At 50.0% G+C, this 20,578-nt stretch overlaps 1 protein-coding gene across 6 annotated transcripts in view; it reads left to right on the top strand.

The window, feature by feature from the left end:
- RGS6 (regulator of G protein signaling 6) overlaps positions 1–16,553 on the top strand; it is a 475,600-nt gene extending 459,047 nt beyond the window's left edge. For 2 of the 6 annotated variants that reach the window (XM_033108137.1, XM_033108138.1), the window contains 2 exons: positions 3,826–3,892; positions 12,533–16,553. In XM_033108137.1, coding sequence (XP_032964028.1) covers positions 3,826–3,892; positions 12,533–12,699 — 234 coding nt within the window. In that variant the 3' untranslated portion in view covers positions 12,700–16,553. The remainder of the gene's footprint in view (positions 1–3,825; positions 3,893–12,532) is intronic. The other 4 variants (XM_033108145.1, XM_033108143.1, XM_033108142.1 and 1 more) reach the window with 2 other exon arrangements.
- The last annotated feature ends 4,025 nt before the right edge of the window (positions 16,554–20,578 follow it).

Raw genomic sequence — 20,578 nt, 5'->3', positions numbered from 1 at the left:
TGTGTAGCCACCCCAGCAGTCCAGAGTGAGTGGACATTGCTTGATTTTTCCAGACAAAGCTCAACAAATGGGGGAAAGACATAGAGAGGGTCACTCTCCTGAAGCCTATTCTGACAGTAGCAACTCCCCAACAGTAGCATATGTCACCTCAAGGGACAGTGAGCTCCCTGGAAACCCGCAGAAGCTGAATGGCCAAGGCCATTGTAAAGGAGGTTTCTGATTGGATTTCATCATCTCTTCCAGCTGAAATCCTCTGGTACATTAAATGTTTGTTAACTGGATCCTATGGTATTTTATTCTGTGGTTTATAAATAAGCCATGGGAAATGAGAATGGATCCTATGGAGGGAGTTTGCAGAGACTGAGGAGAGGAATCCAAGAGTCAGATTAGACTCTGCCTGGAGGGAAAAAAAGCCAGAGGATGACACAGTCAAAGCAAGGGAAACTGTCAAGGGGTGGAATTCCTGCCCTTTGCATGTCATCGTCGCCTTTTGGGTTTTTTGTTTTGTTCTGTTCAAAGCCAATCCTGCCGCTGCAGCTGAGCTCTGGGCAACAGGGCTCTCTCTCTGAAGGCGTCAAGGGAGGTGAGTGAGCGGAGGACCTGGTTGCCTGTTGGCACAGGGAGGCTGAGCAGCTGTCGTGCAATAGAACTGAACACAGCTGGGGTGGGCATGTATGGGGGGCACCCTGGCTCTGCAATGGAGAAAGCTTGGCTTGTCATCATTCCCACCCAGAAAAGGTGTTGTGTTAAAAGCAGAAGAAATGATAACGTCAGTTGCAGCTCTCAGGTGGGCAAGCTGGCACCACAAACGTCTCAGCCTGTCTAGGAGCAGAACATGCCCCATAGGCCTTAGACCAAGAAGGAAGTACCCTCCTTGGGCCCGTCCTCCTGGGCTCTGCGTAGAGGACTCATCTTCAACCCACCTCAGGAAGGGAAGGGCTCTCATGTCACATTCTTTCCAGCTGTCCTGAGGGCCAACCTGGGTGCAAATGGTACTCTCTCCCCTCTCTTGGGCTTCACCAGGGCTGCTTCCAACTCATCACGGAATTGTATAATTATGGTGATTATAGCTTATGGCTTTTTTCCTCTCCTCATCTTTTGCTTTCAAATTGTTTGAGGCCTCTCATTAAACATGGCGATCCCGGTAAAGTCAGCAAAGTTTTAATCAGGCATTTTTTTAAAGCTAAAGATTGTAACCATATTCTCTCAGACTGTCCTTTAGAACGCTGTCAGGCATAATTGGTGTCTGGTTATAAGAGGTAGAGAAGAGAGGAATGGGGATCCAGGGTATACCCATACTTTTTCACAGGGGTTGGAGAACCATTTTCCACCCTGCCCCCTGGCCTTTCTCATTTGCACCAAGAGCATGGTGCATCTGAACCCCCATGCCTCATGGAAAAAGACAGACTAGGATGGGAAAAGTCAAGCAAGGACCGAGGGCCTGGCCTTTCCATCATAGCAAATTAAGTTGGGAAATGGAGATGGAGCAGCCAATGAAAAACTCAACCCAACCTTGCAATCTGCAGCAAAACCAGTGAGGAAATTTGGATGGGTTCTCTCTCCTGGATGACACTGAAAGGTTCCGGGGCATCCGTAATTCTAAATGTATAAAGGAGTGAACCATTAGCGTCTGTGAGTGATCACTGTCCGGCATCCATAAGCTTGATGTTGGTTTCCTTGGTAATGACACAGCTGCAGAGCCCATCATTTGCAAGCTCTCAGTCGTAGCTTTCATGAATTGTTTCTAGGGACCTTACAAGAAGGATCAATAGGAAGATGTGCGGGTGGGGTGGTGGCCACCAGAGCCCCCGACCTGCCCTTCAGCAGCTTCACTCAGGTTTGGTGACATGGTGCCCTTTCTCTCTATACTCCCAGGACCACACAGATAATGTACAGCGAGGTGCATCTCGCCCAGGCCACAGTGCATTTTGAGAGGCTCCAATTGACCCCTCATGTCTGCCTGCCCTGAGCCATCCAGACTCTCCTTATTCTGTCAGTAGCTAGCCACATGAGGTATGACTGAGCACTACCAACCACTCAGGGTAAAACGTTGTCGAAAACCTGGCAGCAGCATTTCCCCCAACTGCATTCTCATCCCTGCTGAAGCTTTGCCCACTGAGAACAATGTGCCTTTCCCTGCTACAGTGTAGAGAGGGGGCTGAATTAGAGACACACAGCCCCAGTTGAATTCTATTTCTCCACCTGCTATTGGAATGAGACCCTGGCAAGTTGCTCACTTGCCCGATGGGTGTAATGAAGCCTAGCGTGTGGAGTGGCTGTTGGCAGTAAATGAGGGCATGACAGCAGTGACTGCCATTTTTAGGGGCTCGCCATGTAATATACTATGGGTGTCTGAGTCATGCTGAGTTTGGCCTGACAGGGACTTTGACTCTACTCCCACTGTACCACTTACCTGGGTAACTTGGGCAGCTCCGCGAAGCCTCAGTTTCCTCATCTGTAAAAGAGAGATAAGAATAAATGATTACATGTGAAAAAATACACAAGCTGCTTAGCACAGTGTTTGCAGTGTATGTGCTCAAGCCTAGCTCTTTGTATTGTTGTTTTATTATTGTGATGTTATCTGCAGCCCATGCTTAGCTCTTATTACCTTATTTAATTTCCAATAATATTCTGCGAGGTGGGTCTCATTATACTTATTTTGCAATTGAGACAGGGAGGTGGGTATTTCATAGTGTATGACAATGTGTGCAAAGCACATTTATTTATTACAGTGACCAGCTCAGTGAGCTGCTCAATAAGTGGTAGCTGTTATTATTGGCTTATTTTTAAAGTCGACCCAGAGAGCTGATTTCTCTGCTTTCCCTGGGAATGGAGGGACTCTGGTGTCCAGCAGGCCAGCTTCTGCCCTGTGGTCAATTTCCCAGGGTCCCGAAGCACTTAGTGGGAAGTCGTGGGAGCTGTGGGGCTCGTAGCTGTGTGGTGCTGGAAGGTGGAGAGAGCTGTCAGGAAAATGTTGCATACAAGGTCAGGATGTAGCATTTGCCTCCTACTGAGGTGCAGGACCCTAAGACGCCTCCTGCCTCCAGACTCAGATCAGGAATAGTTCTCCCCATACTAGGACCATGAAATCCAATCCTCCAGATGTAGCACTCAGCACAGCAGAAGCCTCATTCTCAGTGACCCTCTCCTTTCAGTGGTCTGCCTGCCTGGAGCTCCCTTGAGCAATACAGCCTCACCACGCCCCGTTGCTCCATCTGCCGGATCCACAAAGGCTTCTCTTTTTTAACTGCGTACTACCAGGTGGGGTTGTTAGAGGAGTCAGGAACAGGTGGCAGGGGATGCTTTGAAATCCCAGTAAACCAGAGGCCTGGGCTGCATACTCCTACTGCTTGCCATACTGACAGAAACAGAAGTGGAGAGGTCATTTCCACTGACATGGATGGCTGTTTCCTGGGGAGAATTCAGGTTTTATACATGTATCTTCAGGTAAATTAAGATTTGCAGTGTTTGTCCAAGACTGACATCTTAGGAGCCTGATGTTAAAGCTCCACAGCCAATCACGTGTTTGCTTCTGCACCTTGCATGAGATGCTTATGTAAGTGCCTGTGGCATAAACATGCACATGAACGTGTGCACAGCTGTACACACAGTTCATGTGCTGTCTGCCTGAGCGACGCCTCCGTGTTCAGTGTATGGTACGTGTGTCACATTTGCTGCCGACCTGCATGTCGTCTGCCCTTGGATTGCATGCCCACGGCAGCTGTGTGGGTGTCTGGGCAGGGGCTCCCCTAAAGCCTCAGGTCTTCATGGTTTCAGCTGGATAAGTTATTCTTCGCTTCCCTTCCTAAAAACACAATTGCCTAGTGCTGCTGGCGCAGAGTCAGAATGGCCGCTGCATTTCACCCCCGAGGTGGCTTCCTTCCAGCAGTGGGTGAGTGACCCCGGCGTCCGCACTCTCTAACCTTCTTTGGGATCCTTCTGTCCAGAAGGTGCTTCAAAATCCAGAAGAAATGATCTGTTTGTCCGTGGCGTCATCCCTGCCCACCACTCTTGTTCTCACACCTTTATTCCATGGTCCGTGGCACCCATTTTTGGTGTCCCCATTTTTCCTGCCCATTTTTTGCATCCATAGTATTTTCTTCCTAAAGAAACAAGGAGCTGAGGGGTCCAGAAATGACACTGAGATGCGTCTGTTGTCCCAGAGGCAATGTACAAATAATGTCGTTAGGTATTGATCCTAAAACTCGCTTCTCCTGGACCCCTAGCAGAGCGGACAGAAATGCCCACCATCTTTGAAGATGCTTTTAAATCCAACAGCAGCATCCTTAGGCTTCATCTCCCAGATACAGATTCCACAATCCTTCTTCCGTGGCCCAAGGCCAAGTCCTGTGGGAAACTTGGCAATCCCGCCTTCTGTATAGTTGGTTCTCATTGGAGTAAGGCAGCCCTACCTGCCCCTCCATAGAGGAGGAGGCTGGGCAGCCACCCATCCACTGCCCCGGAGGGACGAAAAGCATCACCGCAACATGTGAAAAGCGTCTGTAGGGAAGTAAGAAGGTTCTCTGTGGCCTGGAATCCCATTGACCCAAGTTTCTATCCAGAGATCTCTTGAAAAATGCTGCCTGACCTGTCCCCTGCTGCACTTTGTCAGGTTAGAACTACATAACCGATAGATGCCTGCTGCACTGCATTCCTGGTGGTAGGGAGGAAAGAGAAACGAGCCGGCACTCTTTGCATATGTGTCCAAAGGGACATGGACATTCACAGGATTGTGCTTCTGGGCATTGGGGGTGGGGGGCAGTCAGCATGGCTCTGCCTGTGCCTCCAGTGCTCTGCCTTGGTAGCTGGCTTCACCAAGGACCCAAACCAATGGACATGTTTTGGGTGAACATATTTGCAGGAGATGAGAAGTGCCCTTAGGAGGGTGGACTTAGAGTCCTCGGGAGAATCACATCCTGCCAAGCAAGTGATTCCTCCTGCTGTCTCATCCACCAAACTTCAGCAGCACTCTCCCCTACAGCTATAGTCAGGGGTCACTTGAACTTCCTAGTTGGAAAAACAGTAGGATCAAGGTGTTGCCAATAGCAACACAGCCATGTCCCTGCTTCCTTGAGTCTTTTGGCCTCTGCCTAATTTGGAGTGAACCAGGGTTGAGATGCCAAAGTGCATTTGGGGAGGAGGAGGAGAGGAAGAGACAGGCATTGCACAGGCTACCAGAAGGCACGCTGCTGAGGGGCCTTCCGAGCAGCATCCCTGCCTCCACTCCACTCCTGAGTCCACCAAGAACTTCCTGCAAGATGACTGTAGAAAGAGCATCGGCATTGTTCCGTCACACCTAGAGACAGGTCATCAGAAAGATCCGGTAGTAAAAGGGGGGCATTTCTCCTGCACGCGGAGAAAAAGCAACAGGAAAGTGGGAATGCACAACCTGGAAAGGAGGCTGGGGTGTCTGTGCCCGGGCATTGTGCCACCAGGGTAGGACACAGGTGCCGAGCCCTTGTCACTCCTGGCATGCCTGCCTGGTTCCAGATTTGTCCAAAGGTTGCACTGCTGGAGACCATAAAGGACGGTCTCCCACCACCCACCAAAACTAACAGGCAGAGGCTGTCCTTTGCAAAGAGCCCTCTAAATGGTGATCAAGGGAGGCAGAAGTCGGAGATGCCAGGGACACCCTGCTTGAAGCACTTGGTTCTCATGGAGTAAGGCAGCTCTGCCTGCCCCTCCTTGGAAAGGTAAACATCTCTTCTCCCTAGGACAGTTGCTGTGGAGCTCCCAGAGGCGCCAGCACTGATAACACAGGGTCACAAACAGAAGTGGTAGCTTCACCTGGTCTGTCCAGCAGCCACCACTTCAAAGCCGTGTGCACCAAGCTCGGTGCAATAGCTAAAGTCTCGCTTTGCTAGGCTTGCCAGCCAGAAGGTGGCACCTTCTCTATCTCAGGAGTCCCAAATACGATGAGGAGAAGCACCTCAGGCAGAGCAGAGTGCCTGAGAGGGTCTCAGGCGTGCCCAAGAGCTGAAGCTTCTTTCTCACTGAGGTTGAGAAAATCACCCTGTGCTGCCCAGAGAGGTCTCCGGGTGTGAGTGGACGTGGAGGAGTTCTTAGTCCCTGAGCGTTTCCATCTGGCTCTTTCCTTGAGAGTGATGGTCATGTATAATGTAGGTGTATGGAGCATAAAGACCGACCCACTCAGCTCTGCCACTGACTAGCTGAATGCTCTCAGACAAGTGGCTCGAGGTCTATTTGACTTGTCTCCTCATCTGTCCAGTGTGGGGTGAAGTAATACCTAACTGGCAAGGGTGGTATGGACATCAGCACAGGGTCTGTCAAATGTCTGGTGCCGGAACACAATACTGCTCCACATTCAATCAATGGGGACGGTTAGTAACTGTCCTTGGCAGCTAACCTGTGTCCTTGGTCATGGGACCATCCCCACCCTGCCACCATCAAGGTCTGGATGAGTTGAAGAGAAGGGCACTTGAGAAGGGAGGACACATGAGTTATTGATACCACCCCATTGGGCAGGAATAGGAAATTCAAAGAGAAAGTCTCTGGGAGATCAGGGGATAGGCTGGTCCTTTTACATTTAGTTCAGACAGGAGAGCTGGCAACTCACCTTTTCTAAATTACAATTTTTTAAAAGAAAAAAAAAATGCACTGATAGTTGCCAGTACAGTCTGGAGTAAGGCATCTGAACCTGCTTACGGTTCCAGTGACATTTTGTGGGAATGGCTTTCAGAGGCGTGGCTGGCAGATTCCATACCCCCACCACTTACGTGGCAAAACCTAGTTGTTCATACCACTGGGCATCAGACGTGGGGCTGTTGCAAAAGAATCCATTATTTTTATTTTGACCCTATTCCTTATTTTTTAACAAGCTTAAATGTATGCGAATATATAGTATTAATTCTTCAGCCAGTGAACCTTTTTTTATTAATCCAATTTTCATCTATCTCTTGATTTTGGGGGGTGTTGCTTTATGTGTGTGCTGTCTTATTTTTAAAAAGTCAAATAAAGAGAATATTTTAAAACCAAATCAAATGCCCTTCAGCTCCTGAGAGAGATCAGAAAGCTTGGCCAGGACCTGGGAGTAACACAGGAATGGATCTTGCCACCGGGCTCCGGCCCCCCACTACTGAAGTGTGAGAATGCCAGCAGCAGCCTTGCCTGCTTCCCGGGCTGCTCCAGCCTGGCTCTGCTGTGGATTAGCCGTGTGTAATCTTGGGCTTGTCCCACAAGCCGATTTCCCCATTTCATCTGCCCCACCTTGCCTCACAAAGTTCAACAAAGGGTGATAAGAGATAGAGTTGAAAAGCTTTTCTGAAACTATTCCATGTGCGGTATGGATTTTTCTACCATCTCCTGCCAGAGTTGCCCCGACCGCTAAACTATTCCCAAGCAAATGGCATCCTCTCCCCAGTTTTAAACATCATCAAGAAAGGAGCTGCCATGGAATTCCTTATGCTCCCTTTTGAAGTCATTCTTTTTGGTTTGCTCCGTGGAGAAGGGGCATCAGGCACAACCTCCAGGGGTGTCACCCAAGGAAGTTCGGCAGGCAGGCCCTCGGCTTCTCCACGTACTGCTAAACCCCCGTCAGGGCCCTTATCTTTCCACCTGGCTCTTCGGCTCCTGACTGCTGTCCTCAGCAAGGTCCCCCAGGACCGTGATTCCACAGACTCATCATTCATGAGCTGGAGCCTCATCTACTCCTAGGTGACCTTCAGTCCTCGTGGGAGGACAGCTCAGCTCTGGGGCCTCCCACTTCTTGTCTGCTGACATCACTGGGTGAGCTCTGTTCAACAAAACACCACTTTTCATTAGCAAGGATGAAAAGGCCTGTGTGTCACTAAAAGATCAGTTTGGATCAGTGGAGACTAGAAATAGTGTTCCAAATGAGTTGGGTTGCGAGTTCTAGTTCTCCTACTGTGTTTCCCCGAAAATAAGACCTAGCTGGACCATCAGCTCTAATGCGCCCTTTGGAGCAAAAATTAATATAAAGACCCGGTCTTATTTCACTGCAAGACCGGATCTATAATATAATATAATGTAATGTAATGTAATATCATATCATATCATATCATATCATATCATACCGGGTCTTACATTAATTTTTGCTCCAAAAGACACATTAGAGCTGATGGTCTGGCTAGGTCTTATTTTCAGGGAAACACGGTAACAGAGGAACCTAGGTTTCTTGTATACCAGAGGGGAAGCTCTGAATTTAGCTAAAAGACTAAGTTGCTGGAACAGCAATTAAAAAAAAGTGAAGAGTGGTACATTTCAAAGCAAAATGTGATAGCTAGGAATTTTTTCTAATCTTTTCTTTTTTCCTTTTGAGGTGTAATTACGTATGACAAAATGAACAGATCAGAAATTTGTGATTCAATGAATTTGACAAGTATATGCACCGGGGTAACCTATATTTCATCACCCTAGAAAGTTCCCTCATACCCCTCTCCCCCAGAGGCAACCGTCTTCATTTCTATCCCCGTAGCAACATGGATTTAGACTTGGTGGACTTGAGAGCTGTAACTTTGGTCTTAGGTCATCTGAGCAAATCAGCAAGAGAATCTCATCAGCAGCTCAGATGTCTTTACCCCCCTAGCATTGAAAAGAGTCCTGCCTGAGGCCCTGGTGCTTGGCTCCACTGCCCCCCATAGGCCATCTGACCCCAGGGCTACTTTCTGAGCCCAAAGAGTTTAGCATCAGTCTCCCAGGTAAGTGGCAACAGGTCCTGGTAACCCGGATCCTGCATGTTTGTTGATTAATACCTGCAGGTGCAAGGCACAGAGGCACAGCATGTCGAGCAGCATGTTCATTTTCCTTAAAGCATCTCACGAAAGGGAGCTGTTCCTTTTGCGCCGTTCCTTTTAGAAACAAAGGAGTCCATGACCACCCTCTAGCAGGCTTCTAGCCGTCAAGATGGCCACAGAGCTGAAATGATTAGCTAGGGGAGAGGGTGGGATTTGAACGTGTGGGTGTTTGTGAGCCCTGCACTGAGCCCGTGGTCCAGGCAACTGAAGGATCCCAAATTCCACTGGATTACACTTTGCCAAATGTCTCGAAGGTGAAAAGTGCTTTGTCTGTATACAAAGCTTTGGTGTCTCTGGAATGTACCTTCGGCAGCTCAGTTCTCAATCACTGTATGTTTTTTCACTTGGACAAAAGCTGCCTGCTAATAGCATTTTCACCCACCTTCAGCTGCTCTGCTCAGCTACGTCAGGCTTCAGCTGAGTTGGCTGCAGTTTCCTGTCATTCCCAACTGACCAGCACTGAGGAACATCACACACTCACACCCTGAGAAAACAGCTCCCCCTGTAACTATGCAAGGTGGCAGACAGAAGCAGAATGACCCCTCCCCTTACTACGCGTTTCCTACAGAATCCTCCAAACTGGAGGCAGGGATGGGAGCAAAGAGGAGGAGGAAATGCCCCAAAGGTTCCGGCGGTTGCTCTCCTCTCTCTGGGCAGAGTAGGTAGCTCAGGAGCTCCCAGCAAGCCCCTAGTAGCATAGACCTTGGGGCAGCTCACTCTGAACACAGGTAGCCTCTGCTGTCAGATTTCACTTTGATCCCTGAAAACTACAGGAACCACAGCTCTTCAGAAGGGAGGCAGCTGCTGAGCCAGTGTGATTGCAGGATTTTCTTCCCCAAAGGCTGAAGCCAGGCATCGAGCCCTGCCTGCATCCTGCATGAGTAACTACCATCCGGCCTCACCCAGGAGGTCGCTGCATAGAAGACAGATTGCAGCTGGGCTGAGTTACCCCTGCCACTGCCCCCCTCCCCTGCTCCAGCCCACCTGAACCTATATGACCTCCTTTAGCAGCAGAATTGGCATTTGGTAAATGCGTGCGCGCAGGAGCAGAGAGAGGGAGACAAAAATGCAAGGAGCACCACATGGATTGCTGAGAGGCTGGGAACAATCTCAAGGCATGTTCTCTAGGCTGGTCAGCTGCACCCCCACCCCCACCCTCCCAAGTCCGGAGAAATTGAAGCAGCTGGGGGAAGGGGAAGAGCAGGATTGATGGGTTGGCCACAGGTCCTTGGAGTCAGAGCTGTGAGGCTGAGCTCCAGGATTTAGGCAGGAAGAGATTAATTAGTGCCTCCAAGCTCAGCCCAGCCCACTCTGCAGAACTGCGAGGTATAGAGGATGGGGCCCTCAGGGTCAAATGCAGCTAAAACAAATAGTCACACTGTCCTCCAGAAATAGACTCTTCAACCTCCCTCACCCCACAGCCCCCTCTCCAGCCAAAATGATCTCACTAATGAGGAAGAAGCTGTAACGAGGGTTCAGATGCCTGGTAAACCTCATCTTCTTTGTCTCTGGGTTTTTAACATACACACTGGCAATGGGCTGTTATACAGAAGCTTTAGTGATTCTTTTTTTTCCACATCCACCAGCTAAATCAGAGCACCAAATGCTGTGTATGGCAAACCTGAAACAAATATATGTGGGGACTCAATGTATAACTTGTGGCCCTGGTGGAGAGGGGTGGGGGGTGGTATGTGTTTACCGCAGTAATAAGGAGCACCAAGAGGAAAGCAAAATCCTTGGTGCCTTTTGTCTGAGCAGGGATGGACACGGGTAAAGGAGGTGGAAGAGATTTGTGCGCGCGCGCACACGCTTCCTGCCTTCAGGCCTGCTACGAGAAGGCACCATCCCAGGTGACCCAACTGAACGACAAATGCCTCAAGCTCCATCTAAGAAAGGGCAGTCAAGGAGCTCACAGATGTGTGTGCCTTAGAATCCAGGGCTGGTGGGAGTCCTTGAAGGTCAGCCTCTGCTGGCTACAAGCTATTGTTGTACCTTATCCACTCTACACAGAGGAGTAGCCATCCTGCTTTTAGTGATTTGCAAAGGCTGGCACTGTAACCTTCTAGGATTAAAAAAAAAAAAATCTGATTAAAAAATCCTTAGCCTAGTATGAACGTACCCTGCTGCAGGCTAAGTTCAGTGTATTTGAAGATTCAGATAAGGTTGGTGATGGGGACATTTTGTGTGTGTGCATGCATGCGTGTGTGTGTGTGTGCATTTAAGGATGGAGAGAAAAAAAAGGAAAAGTTTGTCTCACTAATGAAAATGAGTGGAAGAAAATGATGATTGTGAAAGAAAGGGGTAAAAAGAGCAAGGGGAGACAGGTGCAGACGTTTCAATAGCTCCCGAGAGCAATTCCCCTTTCGGACGAGCTCCCATCTATGCCTTCAGAATTCTCAGTTAAGCTGGCATGCCGCTCCGTGGAGCGCTAGGCCAGATGACACATTGTCCTGCATCCAGCAAACTCACAGCCCATGTTGTTCGTTTGTTAAATATGCGCACTGTCCATCAGTTCATCAATCAGCAGGTTTATTGAGAACCCACCAGGCTTCACGAGCCGGATCAATTTTTTTAATTACATCCAGCTTACATGCAGCCAAGCCCAGTAAACAAGACGAGCCCTCACACCCCACTTGGAAATGACCATGAGGAACTGCTGGCCCTTGCAATCTCCCGCTACCAAACACGGCTGCCCGTGTTGACAAGCGAGCATGTGCTGCCCTCCGCAGATGGCGATGGTGTCACGGACCCCCTGTCAATAACAGGATGAGTTTTGAGTGTTTTCTCAGACACACAGTGATCAATCTGCTTGGGTCCAGCCGCCCCCTCCTCTGGAGCCCTGTCCAATGCTATGGATTTCTGAAGCGAGGAACAGGAAATGGGCACAGACCCCCATCAGGGGAACTAAGCCGAGTGACTGAGCCTCGCTCATCTTCCTCATCTCTCCCCTTGGTGCCCATGTCACCTCCTCCTGGGCATGTGAACCGTTGGCCTCTCTCAGGCGCTCTGTGCCTCACGCAGCAGGCCTCACAGCCCAGTTCATGTTCTTAGTTTTCAAGAGCTGCTACAGAGGTTGTAGGTGACAGGCATGTAGAATTCCTGACGTGGAAGCCCTGGGACCTGCGGAGGGGGAGCCAAGATCGTAGGAGACGCAGGATGACACTGCCCAGGTCCTGCAGTGGCACCTGTTCACGAGCCCAGGCTCCAAGCCACAGTCCCAGAACTGGGTCAAGAAGACTCAAAGCCTGTGTCTCGCCTGCATCTCAAACAGGATTCCTAGGTCTTTTGCATTCTTAAGATGACCAGTTAATTCATTAGTTTCTAATCATCCAGATCCTTAGTCAGCATCTATTTGGGTCAACCCAGCCTCCCTGATCTTATTACTCCCCAATCCACCTTTTCCTTTCTCGCTTGAATAAAATCAAGTTCAGGGACAGCCCCGAGGCATTAAGAGACACTCTACCTAAGATTTGAAATGCCTGGCTGAGGGTAAGTAAAATGTCCACACCCCAAAAGAAGTACCAGCAACACACCCTGCCTCCCTAACCTGCCCCAGACACCTGGTTTTTCCAGCTGTCTGCAGTTAAGTCTCCCAAACCCGAAGATCAAAGGGGTCAGTTCGCTAAGTCGTTTGGACTCCGTGGCTCGGGCAACAATTAACTCACCTGTCTGGCTCTCTGTCTCTGTCCCTCTGTGTGTGTGTGTGTGTGTGTGTGTGTGCACGCCTGTGCGTGCCTCTCTGTTGCCTGTCTCTGCAGGGAAAGTCGCTGGCGGGCAAGCGCCTCACGGGCCTGATGCAGTCCTCTTGACGGTCCCCACCGCAGGGCCTGACCCCGAGGACCACGTGGGCAGGAGGCGGCGCTCCACATCCTCAGACAGAGTTTCCTTACGGGGAGAGTTGGTCACTGTGAAAGAGAAAGAGTGAGGGCAATTAAGGGCAATGGTGGGGAGACTCGGTGGGTGAAAGGGGAGACCTGAAAGAAAGAGTACACAGAGCCTGGGGTCGGCCCGGTAGAGGCCCCTGTTTACAACCCTCTCTTCCTTGTACAGCTGTGTGCCAACACCCCATTCTCTAAGAGGTCCTTATCCCTAACTCGCTAGGGGCGAACATCTTGTGGGGTGTTGTGACTATCACTTGAGATAATATTCTTACGATCGTCACTGCTCCCGCTGTCTGGGGGATCCTGCTGTCCAGCCAACACAGAGGACCAGCTGGCCCCGAGCACATCCAGCGTTACACCCCATCTCCTGCTGTCTTGCTGGTGCACCCACAACACCCACCATAGTTATAGCCACGTGTGCCCACCACCTCCTGCCTACCCCCACCTCTGTGGCCACCCACCTCACACAACATGTCCCAATCACTTGTCAGCACTGAGCAACCTCGGGGATGGCTGCACCTCAAGTTCTTCCAACCCCCTCAGAGGCCAACTTCTGAAGAGGTCTCGTAGGCGTGGTGGCTGCCCTCTGGTCCTGTCAAGTGTCTCAAGGGTCCAACACCAGAGGAAGCACCAGTGTAGATGACAGAGCTTGTGGTTCAACAGTGATACAGATTCTGACCATCTCTTTAAAAATTTCTGATTTTGTAATTTATTCTGTTTTTGCCCACTTTCCTTGGTTCGTTCCCTCACATTTTACTCAAAACAAACATGGCCATGAACTCAGGGGCCATTGGGATCCTCCCCTCCAGCAGCCCCAGGTGGAAGCTGGGAGGGTTTCCAGCTGGGAGGGAGTTGCTGGGTCACGTGGCTGGCAGCCCCCACATTGTGGCATCCCGAGGGGGCCTGGTGGGGCTCCTGCTGGGCCTGGTCTCAGTGCTTTGTGCAGCTGGAGGGGAATCTGCTACGGAAGGACCAGGCCAGGGCCAAATGGTTCTCTGACAGCCCAGCAAAGGCCCGCCACTAAACAATGTCGGTCATCAAGGGGAAAAGACAGAAAGCAACACCTGCAAACCCCTGCAAAAGACCCACTTGTATTCCCTTCATGTGTGTGTCAAAATGCTCATCTGCCAATTTGGCTGTGAGGTAATGTATGTAAAGCACCGAGTCAGGTGCCTGACGCATAGTAGGTACTTAGTAAATGGTAGCTCTTACTCTCATCATTGTTGTTATCACGTGACTCCCATGGGCCCTCAGACAGAGTGGTATTAAGCAACATGTTTTTGAATTTAGACACTCACTTCCCCACCTGCTATGACTGTCTTCCTTTGATCTATTTTTGGCCATAGGTGAACAATCTCCGTTTGGAGTGTATAAACAGCAAGCATAGAAGCAAAAAAAGCGATCACTGGTATTTCTTTACTCCTGTAGGCAAATTCCCCACTGGTGACCAAAGGCACATAAGCTTTCGCAGACCCTACCTCCTGGGTGCTCCCATGACCACCTTTCCAGCCCCCACCCCTATGCCTTGTCATATGCCTGATTCCACCGGGCCCTGTCCCCAGGGCACCAGACTTCCATCACAGTGGGGCCACTGTGGGCATTAGGAGTCTTGGTTAGGACTGTACCCACATGGGTTCTTGACCACCATGCCTCAGTTTCCCCCTCTGGGAGTAGTTGCTCTCTCTTCAGTGGAAATTAGATGACATATGTTGAGTCCTCAGAATGTCTCCAGAGGTGGCACTATAGACCCAGATTCTCATCAGGCATTCCATAGCACCTCAGCGCAGAGCCTGGCACTTGGCAGGTAGGAGATACTGACTGAAATGAAGCCCTATCCCATATTCTGGGTCTTTTGACCTGACCTCTCCTTCTTCTACCCTTTTTTGAATCCCCTTGCTCTTCACACAGACCTCTGTTTCAGAACCAAATTGCAATTCAAGTTCCTCTGCACCCAACATTGCCCAAGGGAAGCTCCTCCCTCCCAGGCTACACTGACACCAAGCACAGAGTATGTGGACAAAGGCAGCTCCAGATGAGCAGGTACCTCTGCCCTCAGTTATCAGGGCGAGGCCTGGATGCTCCCTGCTCTTCCCCATGGCTGCAGACAGGGCAGGCTGGACTTCCCCAGTATCCCTGGCTACTGATCCTGACTGATGCTTGCCTGAGACTTGGTCTACCCCGGACATCCCCAGAGGGCCTGCCCAGAGCCAGGTAGACTGTTGCCTTGAGATGGAATGGGCTTCCAGACACCTCTGGGGACATCCAGAGGAGAGGGCTGGCCAGCAGGCTCAGTAGAGTAAGGGTGCTTCAGATGGATTTAAACACAGAGCAATAACCACCTCATCCCACCTCCCAGCCAGGCACGCTCAGTCTTGTGACCACCACGCCGTGATCCCCAGTAGATCACGCCCAACAGCAGGGTTGTTCTGCCCAACAGGGCCCCTCCAAGGGCAGTCTACTGTGCAGACCTTAGAATGAAAGGATGCTTGGAAAATCTGGTCATTGGCTTGGTCCACACAGCAAAAAGTTCAGACCAGATTAGACTTTTGAAGGCAGTTCGGTACCAAAGCAAGTTCCCCTGCTTCTAGAAGCTTCCTTAGCTCCCCTGACTGGGCATCATCTCTGGGCCCAAAACCCTTTCCAATGAGGGTTCACAGTGCAAATGTCATGTCAGCAGACCCACAGCCAAGACATCAGAACAGCCTGAGAAGTGACCACACACCCATCAGGACAGACACACAGCCACCAAACACTGGCCATCTGACTGAAATAACCTTTGTCTACATGGGAAGAGTAAAAATGTATAGGTTGGCACACATAAATGCCCAGCAGCAGTCAGAGGGCCTGGCCCACGTAGCAGGAACTCTCTGGGTTGGGCAGAGGGCTCCGACCCTTCCAGAAAGTGATGCTTTGATCTCTGGGGAAGGTGTTGCTGTACCCAGGGAACACAGCACGGCCCAGCCCACCAGTGCAGTCAGCTGGCCCTGCTATAGGCCCACCACTGCCGAGGGGTCAGATACAGGCCAGCACCCAGGAGGGAACTCTCACAACTCTGAGTTGCTTCTTGGACCAGTGAACGCTTGGGGACATGCTCCAGGGGCTTTTCCCCTGGCAGGATTGCTGATGTATGCAAACTACCTCACTGACAGGACCCTGAACCAGGAGACTGCCACCCGTCTAGCCCCTTGGCTGATTGTGGAAGTTGATGTTTTTCCTAAATGCACCCCTCCCATTGCGCTCCAAATGCATGGACATCAAAAGCTACCACTAGGAAGCCTTTCCAGAAGTGAGAAAGGATTGAGGGCTGTTGGTGTTTGGACCTTGCAAAATGTATTGGAAGGAGGTATTCCAGCAAGGTCCAAGAGCTGGAAAGCCTTAGGGGTGGGGCCAATAATGTGCCACAAGCCTCCAATGGGACTAGTCAAGTTGGATATGTAGCGAGGACCATGTGTGGCACAGTCCAGCAGTGGCCAAATGAATCCCTGATAACTCACCATGGGACTCTCTGAAGAGAGGCCTGTGCTCATGTAACCATGGCAACAGCAGACGCCAGCAGCCTACTCATTAGTACCACCCAGTGATAGGCATTCCCTGGGCACAACCCAGGGGCCATAAAGTAGCAAAGTAGCAAATGTAGCAATAAGAGGCCCAGTACCATAAAGGGACAGGGTCCAAATGACCCAGCCTTGGCCCTCGCCCAAACCCAATGAGGGCTCAGCGCTAGCTGCTGTCAGCTGTCCGGGGAGGGCGGCCCAGCTCCATGCCCAGGGCTCCTGGTCTGTACTCTATGCCCACTCTCTGCATGATCATGGACACGTCGGAATGGCCTTCTCATAGTGCATGTGGTCCTCATTAGTTTATTTTTCTGGAATTCGGGGATTGGACCCCAGAACCAAACATGCTGGTACAGTCTAAAAATAAAAGACTTGAATCCACTATTATCCAGCTAACTTTGTGTGGCTCCATGGTTTGGGGGTTTGTTGGGCAAAATGTACCTGAAAATCTACCACCCCTCCACACTACTCACTCCTCACCCTGCTCTGTTAAACACACCTGCAACCTGTTTCCTCCTCACTCCCAGGCAGGATGCTGAACAGCTCAGGAAAGCCAGATCTCTGGGGTATGGGACTCATCCAGATAGGTTGGGACAGTGGTATCACCAGAAGGATGAAGCCTCTGACTCTGCCACAGTCTCCTTGGCTGGGTGGTCTCTAGCTCCCATTGTCTGTGTTCAACCACAAAACTCAGTGGCCTGACTAACACCAGCAGTGGCCAGATACTGTTTAGCCACTCTTAAATAAAGTCCTGAGATCGAAGTCTGCTGCATACATACGGTGCTCCTTATGGGGAGTCTTGGTTTCCTGAGTGACACACAAGACAATCTCATCTCCCACTAATGCTAAAGCAGCGGAAAGTCAGGCTGACAAGAGGAGGAAGAGGACGAGGTAAAAAGGAACCACGGTACTGCAGTCCTATTAACTGATGAGGCTGGCACCTAGCAGCTTGCTTCAGTGGCAGAAATTTTGCTCCAGAAAGTAGAAATGATCTCAGAGGCATAGGAATGGGTCTTCAGTCCCATTTGTGTGGAAACCAACTTGTCTCCCAACCCCTGGGCCAACTCCCAGAGCAGGACTTCCTGCCCCACAAGGTCAAAACCAAGGTCACACCTGCAACACCACCTGAAAGGTCAGGACTAGCATATCCTGGTCAGGTTCTGCTCCACCACAAAAGAACCATGCTTTCTGTCCTTCTTGATCATAGCCACCACCTCCAGGGAACCTGGAATTTCTCCTACCCAGCCGAGCCATCTGGCTTATTTCCAGAATCTTTGTTTAGCAAGCTGTCACTGTACAAACACAATCCTGCTGACCACCAAGAACAGAGATCTGCTTCAGGTCCAGGGTGGCGGGGGAATGTGGAGCTGCCAGCTGTAAAACAAAGAGCTGTGCCCACCCGAGATTATCTGAGATCCACCCTGACTGCTTCCTCTCTGTCCACACACGTTTGGGCATTTCTGGCCTAAAGGACATGAGGCTGTCCTTTCCCTTGTTGCCAGCCTGCAAAAGAACATCAGTGCCTCTGAGGGGTGTCTCTGATCCTAGGACTTTTCCCGGGATGTGGCAGCCTCCAAATTCTGAGGCTTAGGGAAGCATCCAGGAGGCCCTCTGAGAGGCATGCCCTGCCTGGGCCACAGAGCTCTGGCATCACGTTTTCCCTCAACGTGCCTTCCTGAGCAGAAGCACCCACATGAACTCCCAGCTCCCCTTGCTAGGACTTCCGATGCTGGCACTGGGGCCCTTTCCCTGTGCCCAGTGCTTCCGCACCTGCAGTGATGGTTACAGGATCTATAACCCAAGGGGCAGACCTCCCTGGCCAAGGAGACAGTGCAGGGTCTGGCTTGTTTTAAAGAGGCTCGGGGTAAGAGAGGTAGCTTGACATGTGCTCCATCTGGAACAGAGCTCTCTGTTATGCTCTGCTCCCTTAAAAGCATGGGTTGAGTCTCCTCGAAGCTTTGGAGCTAGCCCTGCCAGGTCTGGCTTATTTCAGTGGACCAAAAACAACTCCTGATGGAAAGGCTGACACACACACCTCAGTCTGAGCACTAGTTTCCTCTTTTATAAAACAGGGATAAAATTTTTGATATCTTACAGTTGCTGCAAATTAATGCAGGGAGCCTAGCCTGTGCCTGGCACAAAGAAAGTGCTCGTGAAACAGGTGCTGGTATTAGCTGTCGCTGCGACTGAGAGAGGCACTGAGAGGTGGTGAAGGTGGAACAAGTTTGCAAATCCCCACTGGGAAGCTTTTCCCACCCAGGCCAGCCCCTGAGTGTTAGCTCTGGGTTTTGTTTATCTGTACAGGTAGCAGCCTCTCTCTTCCTGCGACAAGCCGCTTGCTTTCTTCTTCCCAGCTAGGGCCTGGTTCCCTCACTGTGTGTCACTTGGATGGCCTCAATCTATAATCCTGCGTTAGGCCTCAGTGAATAACAGCCGAGCAGAAGGCTGGGGGCTCCTCCTCCAGAACCTGAGTGAAAAATGGAAGCAGAAGTCTGATATCTCCAGCTAGGTTCCTGTTTTCTGACAGGTCTCCATGGCTGCTTCCCTGGCATTTGGATGCTGAGCTCTTGTTCAAAAATATTCCACTTCAGACCAATAACTCAGACTTCAGGCATAGGATGAGGAGCTGGGCACGGCCTGTCCTCCGAGTATGTCCGGCACGCACACGGATACTTATGCACCTTCACAGAGGGCATGGCCTTGTTCCTAAAATGGCCAGTCTAGCCAGTGAAGCCTATTCTCCTCTTTTCCCCGTGACATCATGGACAGACTGCTTTGAATTGGGGAGGAGGAGGAGCAATCGGGAGGAAAGGGTAAGAATGAGACGAGGCCCTGGAGATCTGCTCCCTGCCCCTCGACCATTCCCTCAGTAGAGCGTAAGTGAATATTAGCACTGAAAGGGACCTTAGAGGTTTCCGGTCCAACAGTGAGTGAGTGAGTGAGTGTGTGTGTGTGTGTGTGTGTGTGTGTGTGTTTACATTTTGTTTGTTTATTGAGGTATAATTTACATACAGTAAAATTCATCCTTTTTAGATATAGTGTTATAAATTTTGACCAACTTATACTAAAAATCAAGATAGAGAGGAATTCTATCACCCCAAAAGTTCCCCAGTGCCCCCTTTGTGGTTAATCCCTTCTTTCCAGCCCCATATTCTGGGAAGCTACTGATCTGTTTTCTGACACTATAGATGTGCCCTTTACAAAAAGCCATAGAAAAGGAATCACATACAGTGGCCTTTTGAATCTGGCTTCTCTTACTTAGCACAATGTACGTTATTGCATATATCGATTGTGCGCGCCTCAATATTTTGTTTTTATATGTAAAGAAACTAAGGCCCTGGGGGGAGGGGGAAGGGCAGGCAGAGAGGAGGTAGAAGAACAGGACTTGAAGTCCAGGTCCCCACTACCACCCACCCCTTAGACCCATTGGCCACGACTTCCTTCATAAAAAGTAATCTTTTTAACCCCCTAAACCCATGATCTCCAGTTTGAGAAAGCACATGATCCAAAAACCTGCGCACTGAAGAGAATGTACGATTATTCATCTTACAGAAGCTCCTTACTGGGAAACAGAGGGAAGCAATGGTGTATATCAGAGTGAAGCCTTATTTATTCAGTTAGCAAGTAGTGCTTTGTAGACCGCTCCCAATAAGTCTGAAGCTCTCCCATGCTTTCTCCAAATAGATTAACACAGAATAATGAAGCGATAAAAGCTACCTGAAAGCAAAGTGCTGGAACAGACCCCAGGGACAGAGGGATCTAGGCTAGAGTGGTATAGCCATGAAAACCAGGCCAAGTGGAGGAGATAACCTGGGGGTCCTCTCAGTTAGAGATCTCAAAATCCAGAAGTTGCAAATAATTGGAGTTTCTTAAGTATATTATAAACTCATAAATTTAAATATATTTAGTATATTTCAGTCCACCACATTTATTATCCTTATTGATGTCCAAAGTGTCCACTTTGTGGCCACTAAAAGCCTCCACAAGTTGGCTCCTGAGTCTTAGACACGACCTTGGCAGTCTTTGATAGTTTCATTGCTATCTGGTATGGCAAGATAATGCAGAATCATCTTGTACATTTCCTGTCTCATACCTAGGACCCAAGCGAGTGGAAGACTAATTCATGCTTTGCTATAAAATCAGGGGGTCCTGTGATAGACTTTGCTTATGGAAATTGAGTCCCCCATGCCTCCAGACTATTAGAATTGAAAATTCCTTTAACAATCAACTAGCTCAGAGCCTTGATTCTACAGAATAGGAAACAGAGGCCCAGAAATATCAAGTGATTTACATAAGGTTACACAGAACTATGGCAGGGCAAGGGTTAAAGACTAGGTTCCCCGAATCCTGATCTCTTGTGCTTCCCATA

This window comes from Rhinolophus ferrumequinum, chromosome 6, assembly GCF_004115265.2.
Source record: "Rhinolophus ferrumequinum isolate MPI-CBG mRhiFer1 chromosome 6, mRhiFer1_v1.p, whole genome shotgun sequence".
Taxonomy (NCBI): domain Eukaryota; kingdom Metazoa; phylum Chordata; class Mammalia; order Chiroptera; family Rhinolophidae; genus Rhinolophus; species Rhinolophus ferrumequinum.
This window is presented reverse-complemented; position numbering and strand designations above follow the sequence as displayed.